We start from the raw sequence: 22,973 nt of genomic DNA, 5'->3' as shown, positions 1-22,973 counted from the left end.
AAGGTAAGAATTATCCTAACTTTAAACACAGCGCAGCCACAAAGCACGAAATGACAAGTTTGTAGAGAATATAAGAGGGAAAACATAACTGTGTTTGTTTATTGACCATTTCTACTTACCAGTGACAAAATATAAAATGCTGGTGAGAAGACTTCACTTTACTTGGCTCAGCTGCTACCTGTTTCACCGTCCGGTTTGCTCTGTCTCTGCTTCCACGGTAGGCAGCCATGAGCAAGGATGACCCCGCCCCCGTGACTTATAAGTAGCCAAATTACATTTTTAACCTGGCAGTCTCATTAATGGACATGCAGAAACAAATATATGACAAAAATAAATCAATAATAAATATCAGAAAAAATCTGCAATTTTTTACCGATAGCCGATATGACCCTGGACCCCCATATCAGCCGATATATCGATTGGGCCCTAATTTGTTTAGTTTGTTTTTAATGTTCACTTAAATGATCCCCACTTGGTAAATTTCTTTTCTGTATTTGACCTATCCAAGTTGAAGTGGAACTATTCTGTGCATTTCAGGCTAATTTATTTTCATGTCTGAGACCAGAAGGGCTGGGATTGATGGAGTTATTGTCACAAATCGCTTTATTTACTTCAGACCGACCCTCTCCGTAGGCTGTCAGATCAGCCTGTGGGCAAAACGAGAGGATTGAAACTCTTCCGCACTAAGCCCCGCCTCCCGCCACTGCACTACATCGGGAGCGCGCACCGCACCTGCTTTCACCGTCATTGTAACATCTCATAAACAGAAGAATTAGGCTCATATGAACTCAATAAAAAAACAAAATACAATGTCAACACATAACATCCAGCCCTACATGTTGGAACCTGAATCAGACCCTGAAAACGAAGTGGAAAACAGCAACCCACAGCAACGAATGCAGCAGGATGTCTCTCTTTGGTAAACTCACCAGCCATCGTTGGAAATAACTTTATCCCACGTTTTCCACCCGCCTGATGTATTTGTACATGCTCTTGTTAACCAGTAGAAGGTAACCAATCACCGAACCTTATCCCCCGGGACGTCACAAGGATTTCCAAGTAGAAAAATCTCACTAAAACGACGCGTTTTTTGTCGCCATGGAAACCGAACGGAGAGAGTGCCGGAACTCAAACTCAAACATGCGTTTAGGTGATAAAAAACAGTGCCGTTCACATGTCTGATGAGGATTCAACACTGTAACACTGTAGAAAGCTCAGAAAACTCCAAATACCATCATAGCACCCGTTTAAGGAGCAGTTGTGGGTTAAGGACCTTAAACAAACAGAGTCCCTCCTTGAGCCTCCTTTGTGCTTTCTGTTGAACTGACTTTTGTTAACCAGTATAACCAGAGGCTCCTTTGCATAGTCTGCACCTGGGATCCTACCTGGTGTGTGCTGCTGATTTGTGTGGTTGACTTGGAGATACATTGTGTTGTTTAGGTGTTTTCTTTATTTTTCCGAGCTGTGTGTATATATAAACCTAATAAGAGCATTAGTTATTAGTTACTTTTCTAAAAATGGAGGCCATTTGTACCAAGCTGTGCTCTGACAGTGGTACATCATCAGACATTTTAGATTGCACTTTGTAGTTTTGACATTAAATCACTGTAGCTTTCTAACATGGTAGCGCTGTTGAGGCTTATCAAAGATCACAGCGAGCTTACAAGCCTGTGATGTAGAGACACGCTGATGTTTTATTTACGTACATTCTCTGCACTCGTCATATTAATCTAACATACTTTCAGTAAAATCTTTGAAGATTTCATGATTATTTCAGGGCATTGTAAAGTCCTGAACTTATGCAAAAACCTAATGTCTGTGTAGAGAACTGAAGAGGCTCACAGATGCTTCCCATCCGATCTCAAGTGGGACCTGCTTTCCAAGTCCAGATGGTGAAGATGGCAGAGAATTACCCAGGAGGAAAATGTTGTTGTTGCCAAGCAATTTGGGCTCTGTAGTAATTTTTTCATGAAGTTGGAATGAAAAAGTGGCAGAAAAAAGATTTCTTAATTTTTGTTTTTAAATGGGGAGTTGGAAATGCCGAATGCTAATCATTTTGAGGACATGAAACATGTTCAGACCAATAAACTCAACGCGCTAGTTTTAGCAAGTGTCCTTCTAACATTTAAAAAGCGTTAAGTGAAAATCATTGCATCTTTTTCTTGTGTTATTCAAGCTTTTTGGAGACAGACATTTAAACATGTATTGTTTACTCCTCTGAATGACCCGCAGTCACTGCCTCAAGCCCCTCCCCCATCCCAAACCGCCCCCTCCAGCCGCAGTCTTTACCCAGCAGCAGCTCCCACATGCACTTGATTCCACCCTGGCTGCGTTTCACATCCTAATGCTGATTAATGTAGATCAAGTTAGTTTGTTAAAAGAATAAAAATGACACTTTTTATTTCCGGTCTGTTCTGTTTTAGCCAGGGATATTTTCTGTTCGCTTTTCTACTGTTTTAAATGGAAATGCAATGCAATGCATGTTCCAGACATCACTGAAGCTTGACTTTACATTAGTAATGTCTGTGTCCAGTATTTGATTCAGTCTTCCACTGAAATTCATTTAGAAAGAGATGCTTTTTGAGGCAAATATCATGCGATTAAACTGTGTTTTAGATTAAATAATTACAGCAGTTTTTTATTTAAACCCCCTTTTCTAAATAATATTTCTTCTTATTGACTATAATAAAAATGATAATAATGATAATAATTATAATAATAGTAACAACAAACAAAATAACTAGAAAGAAATGACTGACTCGACAAAGATATCTTACACCTCTTCGCCGGATGAGGCTGGGATTATTTCCAGCTTCCCTGCAACCCTGAAATTAACTAAACACTGCAGAAAATGAATGAATGAATTAGGGCTGCAACTAATTATTTTATCTGTCGACTAATCGTAAATACATTTTTCAATTAGTCACGATTTTTTCTGTCCCACCCAACATCTGTGCTTCCAGTTGACGCAGCTCTTTTTACTGGTTCCAGTATGTTTTACACCACTCTCTTCATCTTCATCATATGAATGTCCCCCTGATTCCCAGTCAGTCACAACATAATGTCCTTTAGTAAGTTAAAAGAACGACTCCTGAACCAGTTGGATATTAGATTTAAGCTTTACAGCTTACTACTAATTTATTTTGAAACATTCAAGCTTAGCTATAGTGTCATACCCAAGCTGTACAGAATTGACCTAAAAGTGAAAACAAAATAAAATATTTTAACATCTTAATTTTTGTAGAATTGCTTTGAAATGATTATTTACAATTTGACAAAAGCCTGTTTTGTAAGTTAAACATGGGCCAGAATCTCTTAAAATCATTCCTGAACCAAAATTGTGATCCAGATCACCACCAAAGTTAAATCGCTTCTTCCTTTTCACATTTCTAACAACTCCTGAAAATAAAATAAAAAACTATCCATAACTTTCTGAGTTATCCTGAACACAAACAAACAGATAAACGGCGGTAAAAACATCACCTCTTTGGCAGAGGTAACAACAGCACATCGCTACTCGCTAACGCTAACTATGCCATCCAGAACGCTGGAAACCATGACTCCGGCTGCTTTCCTTCCAGATGCTCATGCATGACTGTCGTGCTGCCGTGGTACGCCAACTCTGCGTGGCAGACGACACATTTCACCTGTTTGACACTTTGTTTAGCGTGAAATATGCCCAGACTTTGGAAATAAGTTGCATTGCCATCACTTTGTTCTTTGTTGTTTAAACAAAGACGCTGCAGGACAATCCTGCCCCCAGCACTTCCTGTGGTGCTTTGCGTCATTTGCTTGGTGTTTACAGTTCTTCTACTGTCTGAAAAGTTGTGGTTGGTAAATGGCATTAAGTTGCTTGGCGCAGCATTTTATTAGCAAAGCTGTTGCGGGTATTTTTTAAGGCGACGCATCGACAATGAAATTTTGTGTCGATGAATTTTTATTGTCAGCGTTGTCGACTTTGTCAACAAATTGTTGCAACCTTGGACTGAGTGAAGATATCTCTATATTTCTAAACCTAATTGTACTTTTTTTTTTTTTGCTAGAAAAAAGAGTTAAAGGTAAGAAATAATTATCCGTGGATTATTAAATTGAACTGCTTGTTCAAATGAAGGGTCGTGGGGAAACTGGAGTCTATTCCACCAATCATTGGGCGAGAGGCAGGTACACCTATAGGTCATAAGTTCATCACTGGACCAAGACAGAGAGACAAGCAACCACTCAGACACTCCGAGGGACAATTTAGATTAACTAATTATCATAACATGTCGTTGGTTGGTGGGATGAAGATAGAGAGAACCTCCATGCAGAACCTCCATTCTGTCCCAGTTGTCTTGATGACGTGACACCATGTTTAGTATATGTCTGCTGCAATCAGAGCGTTAAAAGTGGAACCTTCTCCTTATGTCATGTCGTTCTGACGTGCACTGAACTCACAATGTGCAGGCATGGTAACAGCCTCTCTGTGAGCCAGACACTGCAGCAAAGCAGAACGGTGGAGCTGAGACAACTCTGATGCTTCATCGCCAAAATTTCCCCCGCTGGGTTTTCAAGCTGCCGCTCTCTGCCAGGCTGACCAACAGCAAGGCTGGTGCCCAAAGGAAAGATATTTATTTAGGTTATTATGATGGAAGGAGCCATCTTCAGGGATTCCAAGTGTAACGCGGTAAAACGTTGAGCATGTTGGCACCTCAGAGCGCGAGTGGATTCTCTGAGGGCTGCAGAGGAGACCAGATAAAGCATTTCATATCGATTTCAAAGTGATCTCCTTACGCTGTGCTGTCAGAGTGTACAGTTAAGCGGCATTAAGAGACAGTTAAATTCCACAAAAAAGGAAGTGCTATCAATTTCCTGGTCTGATTGAGCCTCAGGGAGGAGGTGCAGAGGGGGCCGAATTCTGTCAAGTCAGATAATTCACTTCATTTTCATATGGAGTGAAGACAGAAAGTTGCTTTGAAGTGGAATCAGATTTTCCTCTTATATAAGCAGAGAGGATAATCTGCAGGCTGTAAAAATGCTTTATAGTGTAACTATAAACAGTTTTGTCTGTTACTGGCAGTGAATCGTATCGACCTTTGTTGTGTGGAGGCGAATTGTGGTTTCAATGACCCGCAGAGCTTTAACAGTGTCACACACCATCTTCTTCCATCCACACTCAGATTTTAAGCCTTAACTTTGCCCTTCAAGGCTTCGTAAGCTCTGATTTGAGGAAGAGAAGGTGTAAACGGCAGACATGCGAGCGATGGAATGAAAACTACGTTCAGGATGTTGAGTTTAATGAAATCTCAAATGTCAATGACTGTGTTTTTTATTTAGTTTCGCAGTTGTGATGAAGACAAATGTTGCAGAAAGGTCTTACCCAGAGCAGACGCCGGTTTTCAGAGGTCAAATCTGTTAGCTTGTTTTGCTAACAGCCTCAAATTGAATGATATGGAAATGTCAATATATTGAAAGTCGGTATCGTATCATATCGTATCGTATCGTATCGTATTGTATTGTATCATATCGTATCGTATCGTATCGTATCATATCATATCATGTATCGTATCATGTATCGTATCATATCATATTGTATCGTATCGTATCGTATTGTATCGTATCGTATCATATCATATCATGTATCGTATCATGTATCGTATCATATATCGTATCGTATCGTATCGTATCATATCATGTATCGTATCATGTATCGTATCATATCGTATCGTATCGTATCGTATCGTATCGTATCATATCATATCATGTATCGTATCATGTATCGTATCATATATCGTATCGTATCGTATCATATCATGTATCGTATCATGTATCGTATCATATCGTATCGTATAGTATCGTATCGTATCATGTATCGTATCATGTATCGTATCGTGTCGTATCGTAATGTATCGTAATGTATCGAAATGTATCGTAATTATTCGTTCGTGACCGTATCATATCGTATCATATATCGTATCGTATCGTATCGTATCGTATCATATCATATCATGTATCGTATCATGTATCGTATCATATCATATCATATCGTATCGCATCGTATCGTATCGTATCGTATCGTATCATATCATATCATGTATCATATCATGTATCGTATCATGTATCGTATCATATCGTATCGTATCGTATAGTATCGTATCGTATCATGTATCGTATCATGTATCGTATCGTGTCGTATCATAATGTATCGTAATGTATCGAAATGTATCGTAATTATTCGTTCGTGACCGTATCATATCGTATCATATATCGTATCGTATCGTATCGTATCATATCATATCATGTATCGTATCATGTATCGTATCATATCATATCGTATCGTATCGTATCGTATCGTATCGTATCATATCATATCATGTATCGTATCATGTATCGTATCATGTATCCTATCGTGTCGTATCGTAATGTATCGAAATGTATCGTAATTATTCGTTCGTGACCACTTGCTTGTACCAGGTTGGATCCCCGTTTTTCTTCAGAACTGCCTTCATTCTTGGTGGCACAGATTCAACAAGGTGTCAGAAACGTTCCTCAGAGATTTTCTCCATGTTGACATGTAGCATCACACGGTTCCTGCACATCTCCCATTGCACTGCATCCCAGTGCTGCTCCAGTAAATGAACATCCTCTTCCCAAACTTGTTGCATTTCCTGGGCACTGTGGCAGAATGAACTCAGTGCCGACTGTGCTGAGTTGTGTTTAAACACAAGCCAAATGCCGAGGAATGGAGGTGTAGATACATAACAATGTACCAGCAAGCAGACATGGACAGCCAGCCAACCTTAGCATGCGACGCCCAGTAATAAATCTCAACCTTGCAGCCAATTTTAGTTTTAACTCCCTGAGACCTGCGGACAATTAAAACCTGGGGTCATAGATAATCAGTTTTTAAATGAAAAAAGGAAAAGCAAATCCAAAAAATACCCCAAACAAACAAGGGTACAATCCTTGCACCAGTATACAGCCAGTAACTTGCTAGCTGGTCAGTCAAACGCCGAAGCTCATAGTGTAGAACAGGGAGTCAAATATGCAGCCCGAGGGCCGAAACCAGACCAGACGCCTTCTGTAAACTGACCTGTGGGATGAATTTTGTAAATGTGTAAAGAAAAAAAACAAGACTATTATCATTAACCCTTCTTTAAAACTAACAAAAAGGCCAGAGTGGTTTGTCGTTTGTTTTGGATGAGAATAAACAGAATAAATATTTTTTTAGCAAATGATTGAGACCATACAAAGACGTTGATAATAATGTAACAAAAGGAAAAGGGTTGAAATGTGAAACGGTAGTGTTATAACAAACACTAAGGACACATGAACATCAACCTTTTTGATTTGAATCCGAGTCCGTTTGCTCTAAAAGTCTGCTTAGTTTGGGGAAATGTGAACGTGCCAAATTAAATCAGATTCGGATCAGAGAAGCGGATCCGGTCTGCCTACAAACACAAGTCTCAGTCTGTCTTCCTGCATTTGGCGTAGCATTGCATTGTGGGTAAATACATAGCGAGGTCCTCTGCCTCGTCTGGTGTTCATTCTGCGTCCATTGTTGCAGTGGATTTCTGCAGTATACTTGCATAAGACACAATAAAAACCCAAAACAGCCATAGTTTTGTCTCCATGTTTAACTGGCAGGTGGAGGAAACAGTTCTTCTTCACGCTGGTCTTGTTCTCTCTTCTGCTAAGTACCAGTACAGCGCCACGTTTGGTGGGAATGGGGATATATTATTCTAATGGTTTGGCGCGTTTGACCAAAGCGCATGGATACAACTCCTTACAACTGAGCCGAGTCCCCAACCGGACCGACTCTAGCGGACTATCCTGATGTCATGTGTTTGTTTTAACTAGTGTAAATATGTAAAATAAAACACAAACAAATAAATCAAAATGTATAAAGTATAAAAATACTAACTAAACTATAATACATTTAAAATTATTTGTTTTTATAGTCAAAATAAGAAAGAAATATGAAAAAAGGTGAAATTTTCCAACTGCGATCATTTCCGTGTTGGGTGTGTTCTGCATAGCAGGCTGGAGCCAGGTCTTCTCCGACTTCCTCTCATCCACTCTACTCTGACATCTGACATCAGCAAGACATTTTGGTGAAAAAAACTGCTCATCGCTGAATATTTTCCCTTTCGGACCGCCCTCTGTAAACCCTGCAGGTGGTCCCAGTAGATAAGCAGTTAGTAAAATCCCATCTGACACCAACAGCCACAATCAGAGTCGCTTAGATCCTCATTCTTCCTCATCCTGATGCTCAGCTTGAACTTCAGCTCCCCACCGTGTCTACATGGCTGAGTGTTAATAATCTCAGCTCCTCCATGTCCGCATCGTTCCATCTGCAGCAGCAGAGACTGGATATGAACTGGGACAAAGTCCACAGACTCTCACTGCTGCTGACACTCAGCATGTTTCACCACTTTCTTCAGAGCCTACTCTCCTCCCTCCTCTGACGGGCGGCGAGTTGGATGGGAGAGCCGTGCTGGGAGATGCCACCCCTTCCATGTAATTCCCCATGTTGTAACTGTCTGAATTTGTGCTTTTTTGGTTGCATCTCTACCCTTACCCCCCTTAGGCAAAGTCTAGAGAGACCCACCCATCCTTCCTGATGTGATCTTTTCCTCATCTTGCACAAAAACGGCGCGCCACTGTGTGGCCTCAAGCTGTTTCCATTACATTTGTTCACAAAATAAAAGATATATTTGTAAGTTTTGACAAACAACAGCTGCAATTTGCAGGTGTTTCCATCGTTCAGTGTTTCGAGAATAAGACTTGGTTCTTGTAAAATCTCGTCAACTGAATGATTTTTTATGAGAATTGCAGCTTATTCAACATAGTTTGTTAAATGGTGCGGTGGCAATCATCTTATATTAAATACCAGCAAAACAAAAGAGATGATTGTTGACTTCGGGAGGAACAAGAATGAACAAAGCTCTGTTTCCATCCTGGGAGAGGAGGTGGTGGAGGAATACAAGTATCTTGGAGTTCAGCTGGACAACAAACTGGACTGGAAATGCAACACTGACTACATCTACAAGAAAGGTCAGAGCAGACTGTACTTCTTAAGGAAGCTGAGATGGTTTAACGTCTGCACCAAGATGTTGCATATCTTCTAGAAGTCTGTTGTGGAGAGTGCAGTCAGCTTTGCAGCATCTGCTGGGGTAGTAGCATCAGAACCAGAGACTTGAAGAGAATCAACAAACTGATCCAGAAAGCTGCTTCTGTGCTTGGAGTAACTCTGGAGCCGCTGGAGCTGATTGTCCAAAGAAGAATGCTGCACAAGCTGATGAAGATGATGGAGGATTCTTCACACCCTCTCCACAACACAGTGATGAAACAACAAAGTGTGTTCAGTGAGAGGCTTCTTCAGGTCCGATGTAAGACTGAAAGATTATTCCTGCCAGCAACCATCAGCCTCCGGAACAAGACCTCGTCAAATTAATTATTATATACTACAATATTGAATTTCCCTTTGGGGATTAATAAAGTATTTTTCATTTCACTTCCACATTGCATTATTTTGGGGTTTTCCACAGGCTGCTGAAAATTTGCTACGACTTTTCGAAGTTTTCCTCTCTCATTATCTTTTCTAGGACTCTGAAATTTGCTTTTTGTTTCACACTGGGTCATCTTTACTGGAAATGAACTGGTCATGACCCCCCCCGTCACTTATGGAGACACGTTAATGCAAAAACAGTGTTTCCGTTACACTTTTGCTAGACATTTCTCTGAAAAACCACCTGATGAGAGAGTAAGAACTTTTTTTTTTTTTTGCATAATTCTTTTTTTAAATGTTTTTTAAATGTTTTTTTTTATTGCGATATTTAGTTTTTGTGCAATTCTAGGTGGAAATGCACCTACAGTCTGCCTGATCCTGTTTCTTTTTTTTTTTTTATCATACATCATACTGTAATTATTTCATTTTGCTTCTGATTCTTCTGATTCTCTCTTCAAATGTTTTTGTTGTGATATGTGGATAAAAAACATTTCTACATGTTGCGTTTCATGAAACAAAACAAAACTTTAACAAAACTTTCTTTAAAAGTTTGTAACAAACCTTTACTTCTGTTTAAACCCACTGTCGTTCCTGTTTTGTTCTCTGCAGAACCAGATCTAGATGTTTCTGGAACCCTGGACTCTGTAACCCGGCAGGTCAACGAGACCGTCCAGCGCCGCCGTCGGGACGCGGGAGACGATGACTACAATATTGAAATCTTGCTGGGAGTCGATGACTCGGTGGTTCGATTCCACGGCAAAGAGCATGTCCAGAACTACCTCCTCACTCTGATGAACATCGTGAGTCCATCCAGTTTATCTGACCGGAAACATTTTGTTGTAAATTTACAGGAAAAAAACAAAGAAAAAAAAAAAAATCACATCTGGCAGATTATCAGGTTGACAGATTTCTGTTTCAAAGACAAGATCATCAATTATTATGTTATTGCAATAAATAATACAATTCAGACTTAAAAATTCACCAATGAGAATAAGTTTTTCATAAAGTTGCAGAATTTGAAATTATTTTAATTATTACTGAGCAGATCTCAGACAAACCAGATGGAAACCTGGTGGATCTGTATGTTTGGTGCCGCCAGGGGCCTCATGTCACCTGCTGTGGCTCCGGGTCTGTCAGGGGTCTCAGATGCTGCTGTTCCTTGTGCAGCATCACTGCCAGTGACACCATCTGACAGGACACATGTCAGTGCGACTTCTCTAAATATTTCTTGAATGTTTTGAACATCATGTGAGTCCACCTCCTCCTTTCCTCCTCCAGCTGTCATCCTGGAGCTTGTGGTTTGAGCTGGATGTCACTGCTGTTGTGTTTCCCCTGAAGCTTGCAGCTTTATTTATTTTTTCTTCTGGATTGCTGCTGTACATGCTGTACAACTGAAATGCTCTCCTTATATTCACTGCCAGAATCCTGATGCCTGTGTTTTTGGAACTTTCACATGTTTCCAACCTTCTTCTGACTTTAACATTTTAAGGCCCATTTCTGTAAATGGTAAATGGACTTGTACTTCTATAGCTTGTACTTCTAGTCATACAGACCACTCAAAGCGCTTTACACTACTTGTCACATTCACCCATTCACACACACACTCACTCAACACACTCATACCCCGATAGGCACATCGGGGGGCAGTTTGGGGTTCAGTGTCTTGCCCTAGGACACTTTGGCATTTCAGGGGAAGCCTGGAATCGATCCCCCAACTTACCAGTTGAAGGACAACTGCTCTTCCTCCTGAGCTACAGCCGCCCTCATTTCTGTTCCTTCATGTAAGTAGGAACTGTTTGAAATACCGTCATACATCACCACCCTCGTACTTCCATGTGTTGTCATAGCTGTTAAGTCAGATCATCCACTGGGGGCAGTGCTGATTTGGTTTTAACCTGTTGTTTGCAACTGTTCAAGAGCACCAGAAGAAAAACGATTTATTTCTTTGGTCCACTAAAGTCCAAAAATCCTTTAAAAACAGAATAGACACAAATAATCAATGTTTTGTTGTTTGGATTTATTTTAAAACCATTAAGGCTTTAAAAAAAGAATAATAAACTAAATTTAAAATTAACCTGTGATTTGACAGGAAGCCCACGTAGACACTGGCGTTGGTGCAGGCGCTGGTGCAGACGCTGGTGCAGGCGCTGGTGCAGACGCTGGTGCAGGCGCTGGTGCAGACGCTGGTGCAGGCGTTGGTGCAGACGCTGGTGCAGACGCTGGTGCAGACGCTGGTGCAGGCATTGGTGCAGACACTGGTGCAGACGCTGGTGCAGGCGCTGGTGCAGACGCTGGTGCAGACGCTGGTGCAGGCGCTGGTGCAGGCATTGGTGCAGACACTGGTGCAGACGCTGGTGCAGGCGCTGGTGCAGACGCTGGTGCAGGCGTTGGTGCAGACGCTGGTGCAGACGCTGGTGCAGGCGTTGGTGCAGACGCTGGTGCAGACGCTGGTGCAGACGCTGGTGCAGGCGCTGGTGCAGGCGCTGGTGCAGACGCTGGTGCAGACGCTGGTGCAGACGCTGGTGCAGACGCTGGTGCAGACGCTGGTGCAGACGCTGGTGCAGGCGCTGGTGCAGGCGCTGGTGCATGCGCTGGTGCAGACGCTGGTGCAGACGCTGGTGCAGACGCTGGTGCAGACGCTGGTGCAGACGCTGGTGCAGGCGCTGGTGCAGGCGCTGGTGCATGCGCTGGTGCAGACGCTGGTGCAGGCGTTGGTGCAGACGCTGGTGCAGGCGCTGGTGCAGACGCTGGTGCAGACGCTGGTGCATGCGCTGGTGCAGACGCTGGTGCAGGCGCTGGTGCAGGCGCTGGTGCAGACGCTGGTGCAGACGCTGGTGCAGGCGTTGGTGCAGGCGCTGGTGCAGGCGTTGGTGCAGACGCTGGTGCAGGCGCTGGTGCAGGCGCTGGTGCAGGCGCTGGTGCAGACGCTGGTGCAGACGCTGGTGCAGGCGCTGGTGCAGGCGCTGGTGCAGACGCTGGTGCAGGTGCTGGTGCAGACGCTGGTGCAGACGCTGGTGCAGACGCTGGTGCAGACGCTGGTGCAGACGCTGGTGCAGACGTTGGTGCAGACGCTGGTGCAGGCGCTGGTGCAGGTGCTGGTGCAGACGCTGGTGCAGACGCTGGTGCAGACGCTGGTGCAGACGTTGGTGCAGACGCTGGTGCAGACGCTGGTGCAGACGCTGGTGCAGACGCTGGTGCAGACGCTGGTGCAGGCGCTGGTGCAGACGCTGGTGCAGGCGCTGGTGCAGACGCTGGTGCAGACGCTGGTGCAGGCGTTGGTGCAGACGCTGGTGCAGGCGTTGGTGCAGACGCTGGTGCAGACGCTGGTGCAGACGCTGGTGCAGACGTTGGTGCTCCTTTTGTAAGCTGGCTTTTGTAATAGTTATCACACAGCGGTCAGGAAATCAGAAGTTTTGAGCCAAAGCACAACCTTTATGAGTCTGCTCAACATTCTTGGCCATTAACGTGGCACAATCCTCATGTCTGGTGTTGTCATGAGTTTTACGGCATATTCAATGAACATAAACAGTCATGTCAGATGAATATTATCAGCAAGATAGATGGATAGATAGATAATAGTACTTTATTCATCCCAAGTTGGAAAATGTAGTTGTTGAACCATCCATGTACAGAAGTACTTATATAACAAACAAACAAACAAAAGCAGTATAAAATTAAAAATATCAACAAACTAATAAAGAGAAAAGGTATATAAATATATGTACAAAGTAAGTGTAAATAACCTGGAATGTAATATGATATAGTACAATGTATTTCCAGACATGAATGATAAAATTCCTGGTTCGATGTGTTGGCATGGCAACACAGAATGGGATGATGACATGCAACCTGGCAACATGGAACCTGTGCATGAAGGAAGGCAGCTTGCTGCATTCAGTTACATCAGGGCATCCTTTATTTACTCTGGTAAAGAGAGACCTGACCTACGATCTGACCTCGGACCTTTACTGATGCTACAATCTGGCTGCTGAAAGATGGATGCCGTGTGAATCCCAACTACACCTTTTACACCACGTGCTTCTATCCCACAGAGCAGAAATGCTCCTCGAGCACTTTTTCTCCTCATAATCCGAGATGAGCAGGAATTTCTGTGACTGAAGAGTCAGGAAGAGATGACCCATTTTCCCTAAATAGGCATGAAATTAAATTTGACTTGTTTCTTTAATATTTTTGGCAAAATTCCTCTGATATTTTGGACATTGGTCAGACTTGGTGAAGACTTCTGCACGAGCTGCAAGTCTTTCCTCTCTGACGCGTTTCCATAACGCCAGGTCCTCCGTGTGACAAGGGAGAGGATTCATCTCAGTGCAACCCTGCATGCTTCAGCCTGCATGTCCACAGCCCTCCACCCCTGTTAACAGTCAGAGTACGTTCCTTGTTGTGTTTCAGCTCCCTGCAGTTCAGCCATTCACCACCTTTCTCACCATATTAACATAATTCAATGCAACAAAACCTGTTTGAGTCCTTAAAGTAACTTTAAATAAAGAAAACTGTTGCTATTTTATTTGTTTTGTGTGTCATGGCTGCAGGAAATCCCAAACCTTTCTACTTGTCATTATTTGAGGTGACGGAGTGTGATGGAGCAGCTGCTCCTGTCCTTGACATTAACATAGTTTCTTTAAGTCCCAGAATAAAACGTTCTGTTGGAGGATTCTTTAGTGTATTCTCTGCTTATGAAAGGCTTTCTGCTCCACTTCTTTTCCACAGAAGGTCTTGAATCACGTTTTGTTGCTCTTCTCCAGCTCAGTGGACCGCTTCGGCTGTATTGTTACCACGACGCCTCCGAAATGTTGAGAATTATATGTAAGTAATGAACTTACATGTCCGCTTCCAGAAGTGCAGCAGGATATCCTGTCAGACATCAGCTCTGCATGTCAACACAGCGAGCAGAGTGCAGCGATGAAATGAGGGGCGGGGCCTAATTAAACTTAATTTGTTATGCTCACAGGCAGCTTTATAAACTTTGAGAACATCCGATAAGCTTAGAACTAGGACGGGGCGATATGACCAAAAGCTAATTTTATCTCCCCATAACGATACACATAACCATATAAAACTGTTTTTATAATGTTGTGTCAGTCAGTTATGTGTCAGATGTTGCTAGGCAACGGCAGCAGTGATCTCCTTCCATCTGGGGGAACTTTGGCCGTACGACATTTCACAGGTAAATACCTGCTGCAGAGTTTACGTATTCTGAGCTTTCGCCTCCACTTGACGCTGCTTTTGTTCCTTGACTCTATTCTTTATTCTGGATTCTTTATCCTGATTCCTGCGCAGGTGATAAAATGAGTTAGTTGTGTCGGAATCCGTTGTTGGGACTGTGAGCTAGTCTGTTGTCGGTTCCATGTCGGTCTTTTTATCTCCAAACCGCACCCAGACAGAAATTTCCCTCTTTTAGGAACAAGCTCATCAGTTTGGGTTGTTCTGCTCATCTTTTAGATTCAGAGCTTTTCTTGTCATGAGCTCAGTAAGGAAACATGTTTCCCTGTGAAATGAAACTCTTAGCTGCTTGCACTGGTTGCCAGGAGTGTAGAGGAGCAAGACATATAATATCAAAATATAAAATAGATAAATAACAATAAGATAAAGAGAAGCATGAAAAATAGAAATAAATAATCTTTGAATAATGTACACTTTAGAAAATAAAGTCTATATTTTATTTACATCTTTTAGTGAATTATCCTGCTCTGAAACACGTCTGCTTCCGTCTTCCTCCATGTTTGGTTATATATTGCAGCCTGCACGCTGTCAAGCGCATCTTGACGTAAAATACTGCTGTAAAACAGCAGTTTCTTTTTAACCTGCCCACTCCTTTTCGAGTATGTCTGGTTTTGTTGTTTCTTTTTTTTTTTTTAGTTTTATTTAACTTTCCAAACAAATATTGTGGCGTAAACGATAGAGCCTCATCTGAAACAATCGACATTTTCTATCGTCTAACAGATATATATCATCGTATCGCCCAGCCCTACTTGCTACGTGTGGAGTCTGAAGAGAGGAGATGTAGCTGCTGATGAGTAGCTTAAGAATTTACAAGTTGAATAGTTTCCTGTAAAGAAAATGATGATCAGTGACGTGATGCTATGTAACCATAGACTATACATAAAAGATGGGCGGAGCCTCCGTGACGTCACCCGTAGGTTTCTGAAGAGCTGAATTGAAGCTCGGTGGGCGGTTCCTACCATCGCCATCTTGGCAGGGGCATGTGTGTCCTCTCGCCCGGAAAATACAAATATGGGCAAAGAGGTGGAGCTGAGAGGGGGGCTGTGAGCGTCATGGTGGATGATTGACATCGAGCGAACTCCGAGCTCTCTGTAGCTAAGAGCTAATCGAGCTAACAGAAGCTAATGGGAGCCAACCAACTAACTGAAGTAAGCTAAACACTGTTAACCGGCTAAAAACTGTGTTTATTCAACATTCCTCCTTGAAGCGAGACATTTTTTACCTGTCAGTCAAAATGACACGCCCCTAATTATGCTGAACTTAAAAAAAAAAAAAAAAAGAGTTAGGGCGAGTTAGAAAAAAAGTCACTCCCCCCCACAGTTTTCTTGAAGGTAAACCTGACTTATTAAACCTAAAATGGATTTTTGTAGCAGGCTGTAAACATGTTTATTTCTGCTGTAAACATGTTTATTTCTGCTGTGAAGTTGGTCTTTTTAACATGGGAGTGTCTGGGGATTTGTGCCATTTTGGAGCCCCTAGTGGATGAAGGGGGAACTGCAGTTTTGACACTTTAGCATAGGCTTCACTTTTAACAGCCAGATGTTGGTTTGACCTCATAATCTGAGATCTTATGCTGTCCTGGAACAAAAACATCTGTATGTTTAGTGTACATCTAAGAGCACAGCGTCATGTCCCTGGCAGGGAGGATCCAGCTTCTCTTTGAACATTTGTTTTGGACCTATTCGCACCTCAGAAGGCTTATTTCATCAAGACACATTTCATTGCATTTTTCTGACAATCGATTCAGACCATCATCTCACTCGGGCGCCACTTTTGGCTCATTAACATGTGGAAGATGAAAAGCCACAGGAAAGCCTGTCAGGAGTTGGAGGAAACTTGCGAGATCTGGTTTCCCGCAATCCGATGGGATGGAAGTGGCGTTGTGCCGCTTGTTCCTCGGCAAGGAGTCAGGAATGGCTGGAAGCCTCTGCGATGTGCTGAAGAGGAGCTTTTACGTACATGATGACACGTTGGGGAGCAGAGTTAGAAAACCACGTAGCAGAAAAGCATCAGATAGAGACGTGTGACGGTGGAGCTGCAGGTTGTGTTTTCAGAGCTTCAGATGGAAGTGATTCTCATTCCAGTGTGGATGAGCTCTTCCAGCAGGGGTCCCTGCTGGCTTTGTCAGCCGCCAGCTCGCCCTCTGGCCTCTGAACGCTGATTATTTGTGATTGGCAGCAGCAACTTGTTTCAGCCTGCCACATCCAGACTCCATCTCTAAATCGCTTCTCCTCTCACTGCACCTTTTTTCATCCTTCCAGTTCCTTTTCCAGCCTGGAATACATTTATAGCACTTCTGTCCCAAATAGCTCTTCTCCCCCTCTACATCCTCCCTCCTTCTTTTCTCGTGCTTTTTCTTCTTTTTTCAACCCATTGTCTTTCTCTCTTCTCCTCCCACTCGTTTTTTTGCCTCCTACTCTTTTTTTCCCCTCCTTTTGTCCACCTTCTCGTCTCCATCCATCATCTCGGCTCATCCTCTCTTCAGCCTCCTTTTCACATCTTCTGCTCATTGTTATCTTCTCATTTCATCTTCTCCCTTCCAGTTTTCCTCCTTTTGTCCTCCTCTCCGATTCGTCCTGTGAATCGGGACGAAGCCTCGTCTTCCAGACGTCCTCCGGAGGATTGGAAGCGGTTGGCGCGGTTAATGAGCTTGTTTGCTTGCATCTGTTTGCGTCTGTTTTGTCTTTGGTTGTTGACATGGAGGCCACAACTTCAGGCAGCAATGGCTTCATTTTCCACATTCGGCTTCCAGTCTGCTGCCGCAAATGACATGACGTTAATGAGGTTCCATTAGTGAGCAGAAGCTTCCGGAAAGTCACTGTTGCTTATTTTTTAAAGAGTTTATCTCATGTAAAATCAACAAATCAGGTGGCAAGATACCCTGATACCATCCTCATTTGTTTCTGCACATTCAGCTGCTCCATCCTGCTCAGTCACGTGCATGATTTATTCCTTTTTTGTTTCTTCAAACAGCCAAATGAAACGATTTACCAAACCAAACCATATCTTTCCTCCAGCTGTCTCCATAAGAGACGGTGAAAGTGGCTTCAGTTTGTGTGGTGCTCATTAAAACAAACAAAAACAAAAAACAGATATTAATCTTCTTTGTCTAATGCGGTTTTTCCTCTCAGACTGCTGAGGGTAGACACAAGCTCTCCATTTGGCCCATCACGAAACTAACTAACTAACTAACTAACTAAGTAACTAACTAACTAACTAACTAACTAACTAAGTAAGCAACTAACTAAGTAACTAAGTAACTAACTAAGTAAATTGCGCATTGCCACTGATGATGCTTCCAACCAGCATCACTTTCAATGTTATCTTTTTTATTGAGAATATAAAATACAATTTTTCCACTTTAAATAATATAGAAAATTAAACTTATTCTTCTGCTAAACATCAGTAGAAGATGGTGGTAGGACTAGGAACCTTAAAGGTGGAGTAGATATATTTTTTAAACATGTAGGTTCCAGTCTGTCCATATTTGATGCATTATTAAATTACAAGTTTAATTAATGACAAATGACAAAAAGCACTTTTTTTTTTTTTTTTTACTGGTAGGCAAACATTTAAGAAGGTTCTTTGTCATTAATTAAACTTGTAATTTAATAGCACATCAAATATGGACAGACTGGAACCTACATGTTTAAAAAAAACTATCTAATTATGATTGTAGTTATTTTTTTAGTTAATTTATTGAGAAAATATTGAAAATCTTACATACTCCACCTTTCAGGTTCTTTGAAATGTAAGTGATGCTTGAGTTTTATCGCCCCCTATTGGAAAACTGCAGGTACTGCAGCTACATCTACAGATAAACTACACTGATCTGCTGCTCTGTTTGAAAGGAATTAAGCTTATTAAAGACATATTTATAATAATAATAATAATAATAATAATAATAATAATAATAATAATAATGAATTAGGTTTCTCTCTAGCTTTTTAAGGCACCAAAAGCGTTTTACATTTAATTCATTATTCCTTCATGCTTGGTCATGGAAAGCTACATGTGCAGCCACAGCTGCCCCGGGCATTGTGACAAACGTAGCAGCCAGTGCGGGCCAGCAGCGTCTCAGGCCACGACCGAAGCATCATTCACATTCACACACCAGCGATGCCGACACTGGAGGCGAGGGGGGTGAATGGTCTCGCTCAGGGACAGATTTACTGGGGAGAGCAGGATTCAAACTGCATTGGACGACCTACAACCACCTACTAAGCCAAATATCTACAAAAAAAAAAACCCAAAAAACAATAAAAATTCACAACTTGAACTGAAATAGTCTCCTGGCAAAATTCCTGAGATCTGCAGATATTAAAGTGGAATCCAGTAAACATGTAAACATGGTGATCAGACTTGGGATTTACTCCCTGAACACACATTATTTGTAGCTTACAGCGTTAAAATATTCCGTCTAATAATGCAAACTGTTCCACATTCGTGAGAAACAGCAGGACATAGTATGTCGATTCCATGCAATGCTTTTATGTCTGAGGCTGGCAGAGGTTAAGATGATCCTGGGAGAGCTTCCAGGGGTCCATCCGGTCAGACGAGCTTCTCGCTATGAAAACAGAGCAAGCGATCGCAGTGATCTTCAGTCAGAGGGCACGGCAACTGCGAGGATCAAGGCGGGGGTGCAAAAGAAACATTAAAGGAGGATTAAAACAAACTAAAACCAGAAGTGAAAGAGAAACACAGCAAGCTAAAACTTAAAGAAATGGACAATAAAACACACAGAGCGAGGTGCGTATGATACAGATGACCTCATCTTCTCACTTCAGAACTGCGAGGAAGAGCGAATCTTTTCTGCATCCATGTTCCAATGGGCCCAGGGGCCCACTTAGGGCCCATGTAGGGAAAACACCAGCAGTTTGGACATGAAAATGTACATAAAGTCAGATAGTTCCAGATAGTATCATTCACAGTTTCCACAATGTTGCGGTGGGGAAGGGGGCCCCTGGAACACTCTGGGCCCAGGGGGCTGTGCACTTTTAATCCCACCCTGCTCCCGCCCCAGGCTGTGGATAAGCTAGATCTGGTTTTGCATGCCTCCCTTTGTTTTTCTACCAGGCTGGACAACTCAGACTCTCCATTGTGAGCTTTATTTTCAGGTTGGGCGACCTGATCTGGCAACCCGTCGGCGTAGACACTGATAGTTTGATCAGGAGGGCATTCTGCATCTGCTTCCTCCTTACATGTATGAGCATCTTTATCAGAGGTCCACCTGCTGCCATTGCTGGGAGTTTTAAGGCTTTGTACGCTTCTTCTACTGACTTTGGGAAAACAGCCTTTTGGCATCCTGCTCCTTCAGACTGGAATATTCTACAAAACATTCAAGACCTTGTTTCCCTTAATGCAGGAATTCCCAGGAATTTCACTGCTTTTAGTTTCTTCATACTGCTTGATTTTCCTAGTTTTGTTTTATTCTGCTTGTTTCTGTTGTAGCTTTGCTTCTGATTGATTGTCTCCTGTTTGGGAGTCGTGCTGGTGTGTCTTCTGGCTTTGTGACGTCTGTAATCTCAGCTGTAAAAGATTGGCTTCCTCTTCTATCCCTGGGTGATGTGCAAGCCCAAGAGGGAGGGCTTTCCCAGGTTACCTGTAACATTCTTGTTATTTATGGTGTTAACTTAAAGTAATATTTTATGCATAAAACTGCAATAAACTGAACTGAAAGCTGTGGTTGAGTATTTACATGGGAAGAACATGTGAAGCACAATTTCATGCACACAATCCACACATGTGCTCCGCATGTGCAAAGATCTGGTTTTGGAGCGTTGTCATGACAATCAGATGAGAAAAACGCCATTTAGTGTGTGAATCACGGTGTGACAGGATGTGTGTATGATAAAGCATGTATGTTTTGGAATTGTAATGCTTTTAACTCAAATGCGTGATTTTTTATATATATATACATATATATATATATATGTATATATATATATTGATCATGCAAACAACATATATTGACTGCATGCAAACAAGACATGTGGACGCCCATGTGGGCTTTATTTAAGAATAATTTCATGAAACCACAGTCAGGAACAGCCCCCAGTTATCTCATTTTCGACTTTCCGGCAGATTGTTGGAGGCCGTTTGCAGGGATTTGCTCCCATTCAGACACGAGAGGATTATTGAGGTCCAACATGGATGTTGCTCGCAGTCAGCAGAGCAGCTTGTTGGGCTGGGAGGAGGTCAAAACACCACTCTAAACCAATCCTTAATGGTTTCGGCGTTGTGCACACGGGCCGCCGTCAGGTTGACGCTGCAAAAAACACGAGCTGCAGAGGAGGCTAAATCATCTGCCAAATAAAATGACAATACAAATAAAAATAAAGCAGTTTTACACAAAAATCTGTGGTCAGGTTGAGTTTACATGGAGACTAATTATCCTCCATTTTCTAAACTTTAAGATTTCTGCTTTTTTTGTTCTCTGAAAACACAAATTCTCCTTGCAGGTAGTTGTTTTGCTGAGACTAAGCCCTCCAAGCAAACTGCCGTCTGTTTATTGTACACCCTGCTCTGTTTGATTTATATTTAGTTCTGTTTTCATAACTTTTATTGCTTTGTGTTTTATATTCCTTTGTTTTTCTACAAAGAGCTCCCCTGTTTTTCAGGGCTATGTACAGCATATTAAAAAGGCTCGCTGGTGGAGTCGGGGACTCGAGGCATCCACGGGATTCTCTGTGAAGAAACTTCATATTTTTTGTTTTGAAACTTTTTTTTGTAGCTGAATGACATCAAATGCATGAAAAGTAATTCCACAGAGACTCAGAATTGCTGCAAAAAAACTAATCCAAAAAGGTGGAAAAAGGGAAATGACCTGAAAACATGGGTTCCTAGTCGTCTCTTTTTACCCAGAAGGGCGTCTCACTTCTATTTCTTCTTCTCCTAAAATAAAACCAGCAGCTTTAGGAACATTTGATGTGCTTGTGACTGCATGCTTTATGCCTGTAACCTTGTCAGTAAAAGTCAGCTTATCCCTTCAGACCTCAAAAAACCTAAAAATGTCCCAAAATCCTCTAAACTGACAAAACTGGTTTTTGTGTCTATAAATGAATCTGATCACATCAGCTTGTTATAAATATTCTCACACCTCGACGTTTGTCCGAACAGACAGATGTCAGTCCTCCAAGTCCAGTGTCCTGCAGGGTTTTGTTGTCTCCCTGCTCCAACGCACCTGACCGAAATGAATAAACAGGTTGAGTAGAAAATGTTGGATCCATCAGATTCAAATCAGGTGTGTTGGTGCAGGGAAACAACAGACCTGCTGGATGCTGGCCCTTATTAGTCATAGCAGCAATATTATTAGTTTCCCCCCATGAGACTTAAGGTTCTAGATTGACATCTTTGCTGAAGAAGCAAAAGGTCGAATAAAACCATCGTCAACAACTTTCCTTCCTCCCTTCAGGCACGCTTAGGTTTATTTTGAGCAAAAAAAAAAATAAATAAATAAATGAGCGAAATGTGACAGTAAAGGCGGTAATAATGTGGCAAAAGGGACTGAATCCTACTGAAAATGGGTTGTGCGTGTGTGTGTGCGTGTCCGATACGATGTAGTATGATGTCGGATCGCCCCGAAGGGGAAGCTAACAGTCGAGCAGCAACGACGAGCTCAGGATCATTCCGTCGTCTCCTCACAGCCCCGCAAGCCCCCTCTCATCCTGGAAGATCATTTCATCATTCCAGTTGCAGCTTATGCTGCCTGCTGGACCCTGAATAATATTCCCAGTTTGGACTCCCATCTCTTTAGACGGCTAATCGAGTGATTACGCAACATTTCTCACCTTCTCCTCCATGTGCGGAGAGCGGCAACATATCGTGTAAAGAGCGTGAAATCGCTGGCCTGAAGAAAGTCAGAGCGTGAAATTTGTGGCAACTAATTAGATCTTTTCATTAACAGAACCAGATCGGTGTTCACTCATCTGCTCAATCACGTCCATTGTTTATTGATACAGTGATGTGTGTGATGGGCAGCTAAACAACTTCCTCTGAGGCTTCTGACGGTCAGCCACCACTGCACTGTGTCATGTTCATCGTTTAATTCATCGTGGAATAAAGACAAGACTTACTTCATGCTGGGTGTGGGATGCAGATTATTAGATTAGTTTGCACTCAGGGAATAAGCATTCTCATGGATTAAGCATTATTCATTACCCCCCCCCCCACACACACGTCCAAACACAAGCTATTTCTATGCAGTAAAATTCTACTGGATGCAAAATCAGTTTCATTTTCTCCA

The 22,973-nt window shown here is 42.3% G+C and overlaps 1 protein-coding gene across 1 annotated transcript in view; it reads left to right on the top strand.

Annotated features, from left to right (window-relative positions):
• Window positions 1–22,973, top strand: part of adamts3 (ADAM metallopeptidase with thrombospondin type 1 motif, 3) — a gene marked incomplete at its 5' end in the record, with an annotated part of 230,994 nt that overhangs the window by 83,892 nt on the left and 124,129 nt on the right. Inside the window, one exon of the mRNA XM_079251468.1 lies at window positions 10,097–10,287. Coding sequence (XP_079107594.1) covers window positions 10,097–10,287 — 191 coding nt within the window. The remainder of the gene's footprint in view (window positions 1–10,096; window positions 10,288–22,973) is intronic.

The sequence above is a fragment of the Telmatherina bonti genome, assembly GCF_933228915.1.
Source record: "Telmatherina bonti genome assembly, chromosome: 13".
NCBI lineage: Eukaryota > Metazoa > Chordata > Actinopteri > Atheriniformes > Telmatherinidae > Telmatherina > Telmatherina bonti.
This window is presented reverse-complemented; position numbering and strand designations above follow the sequence as displayed.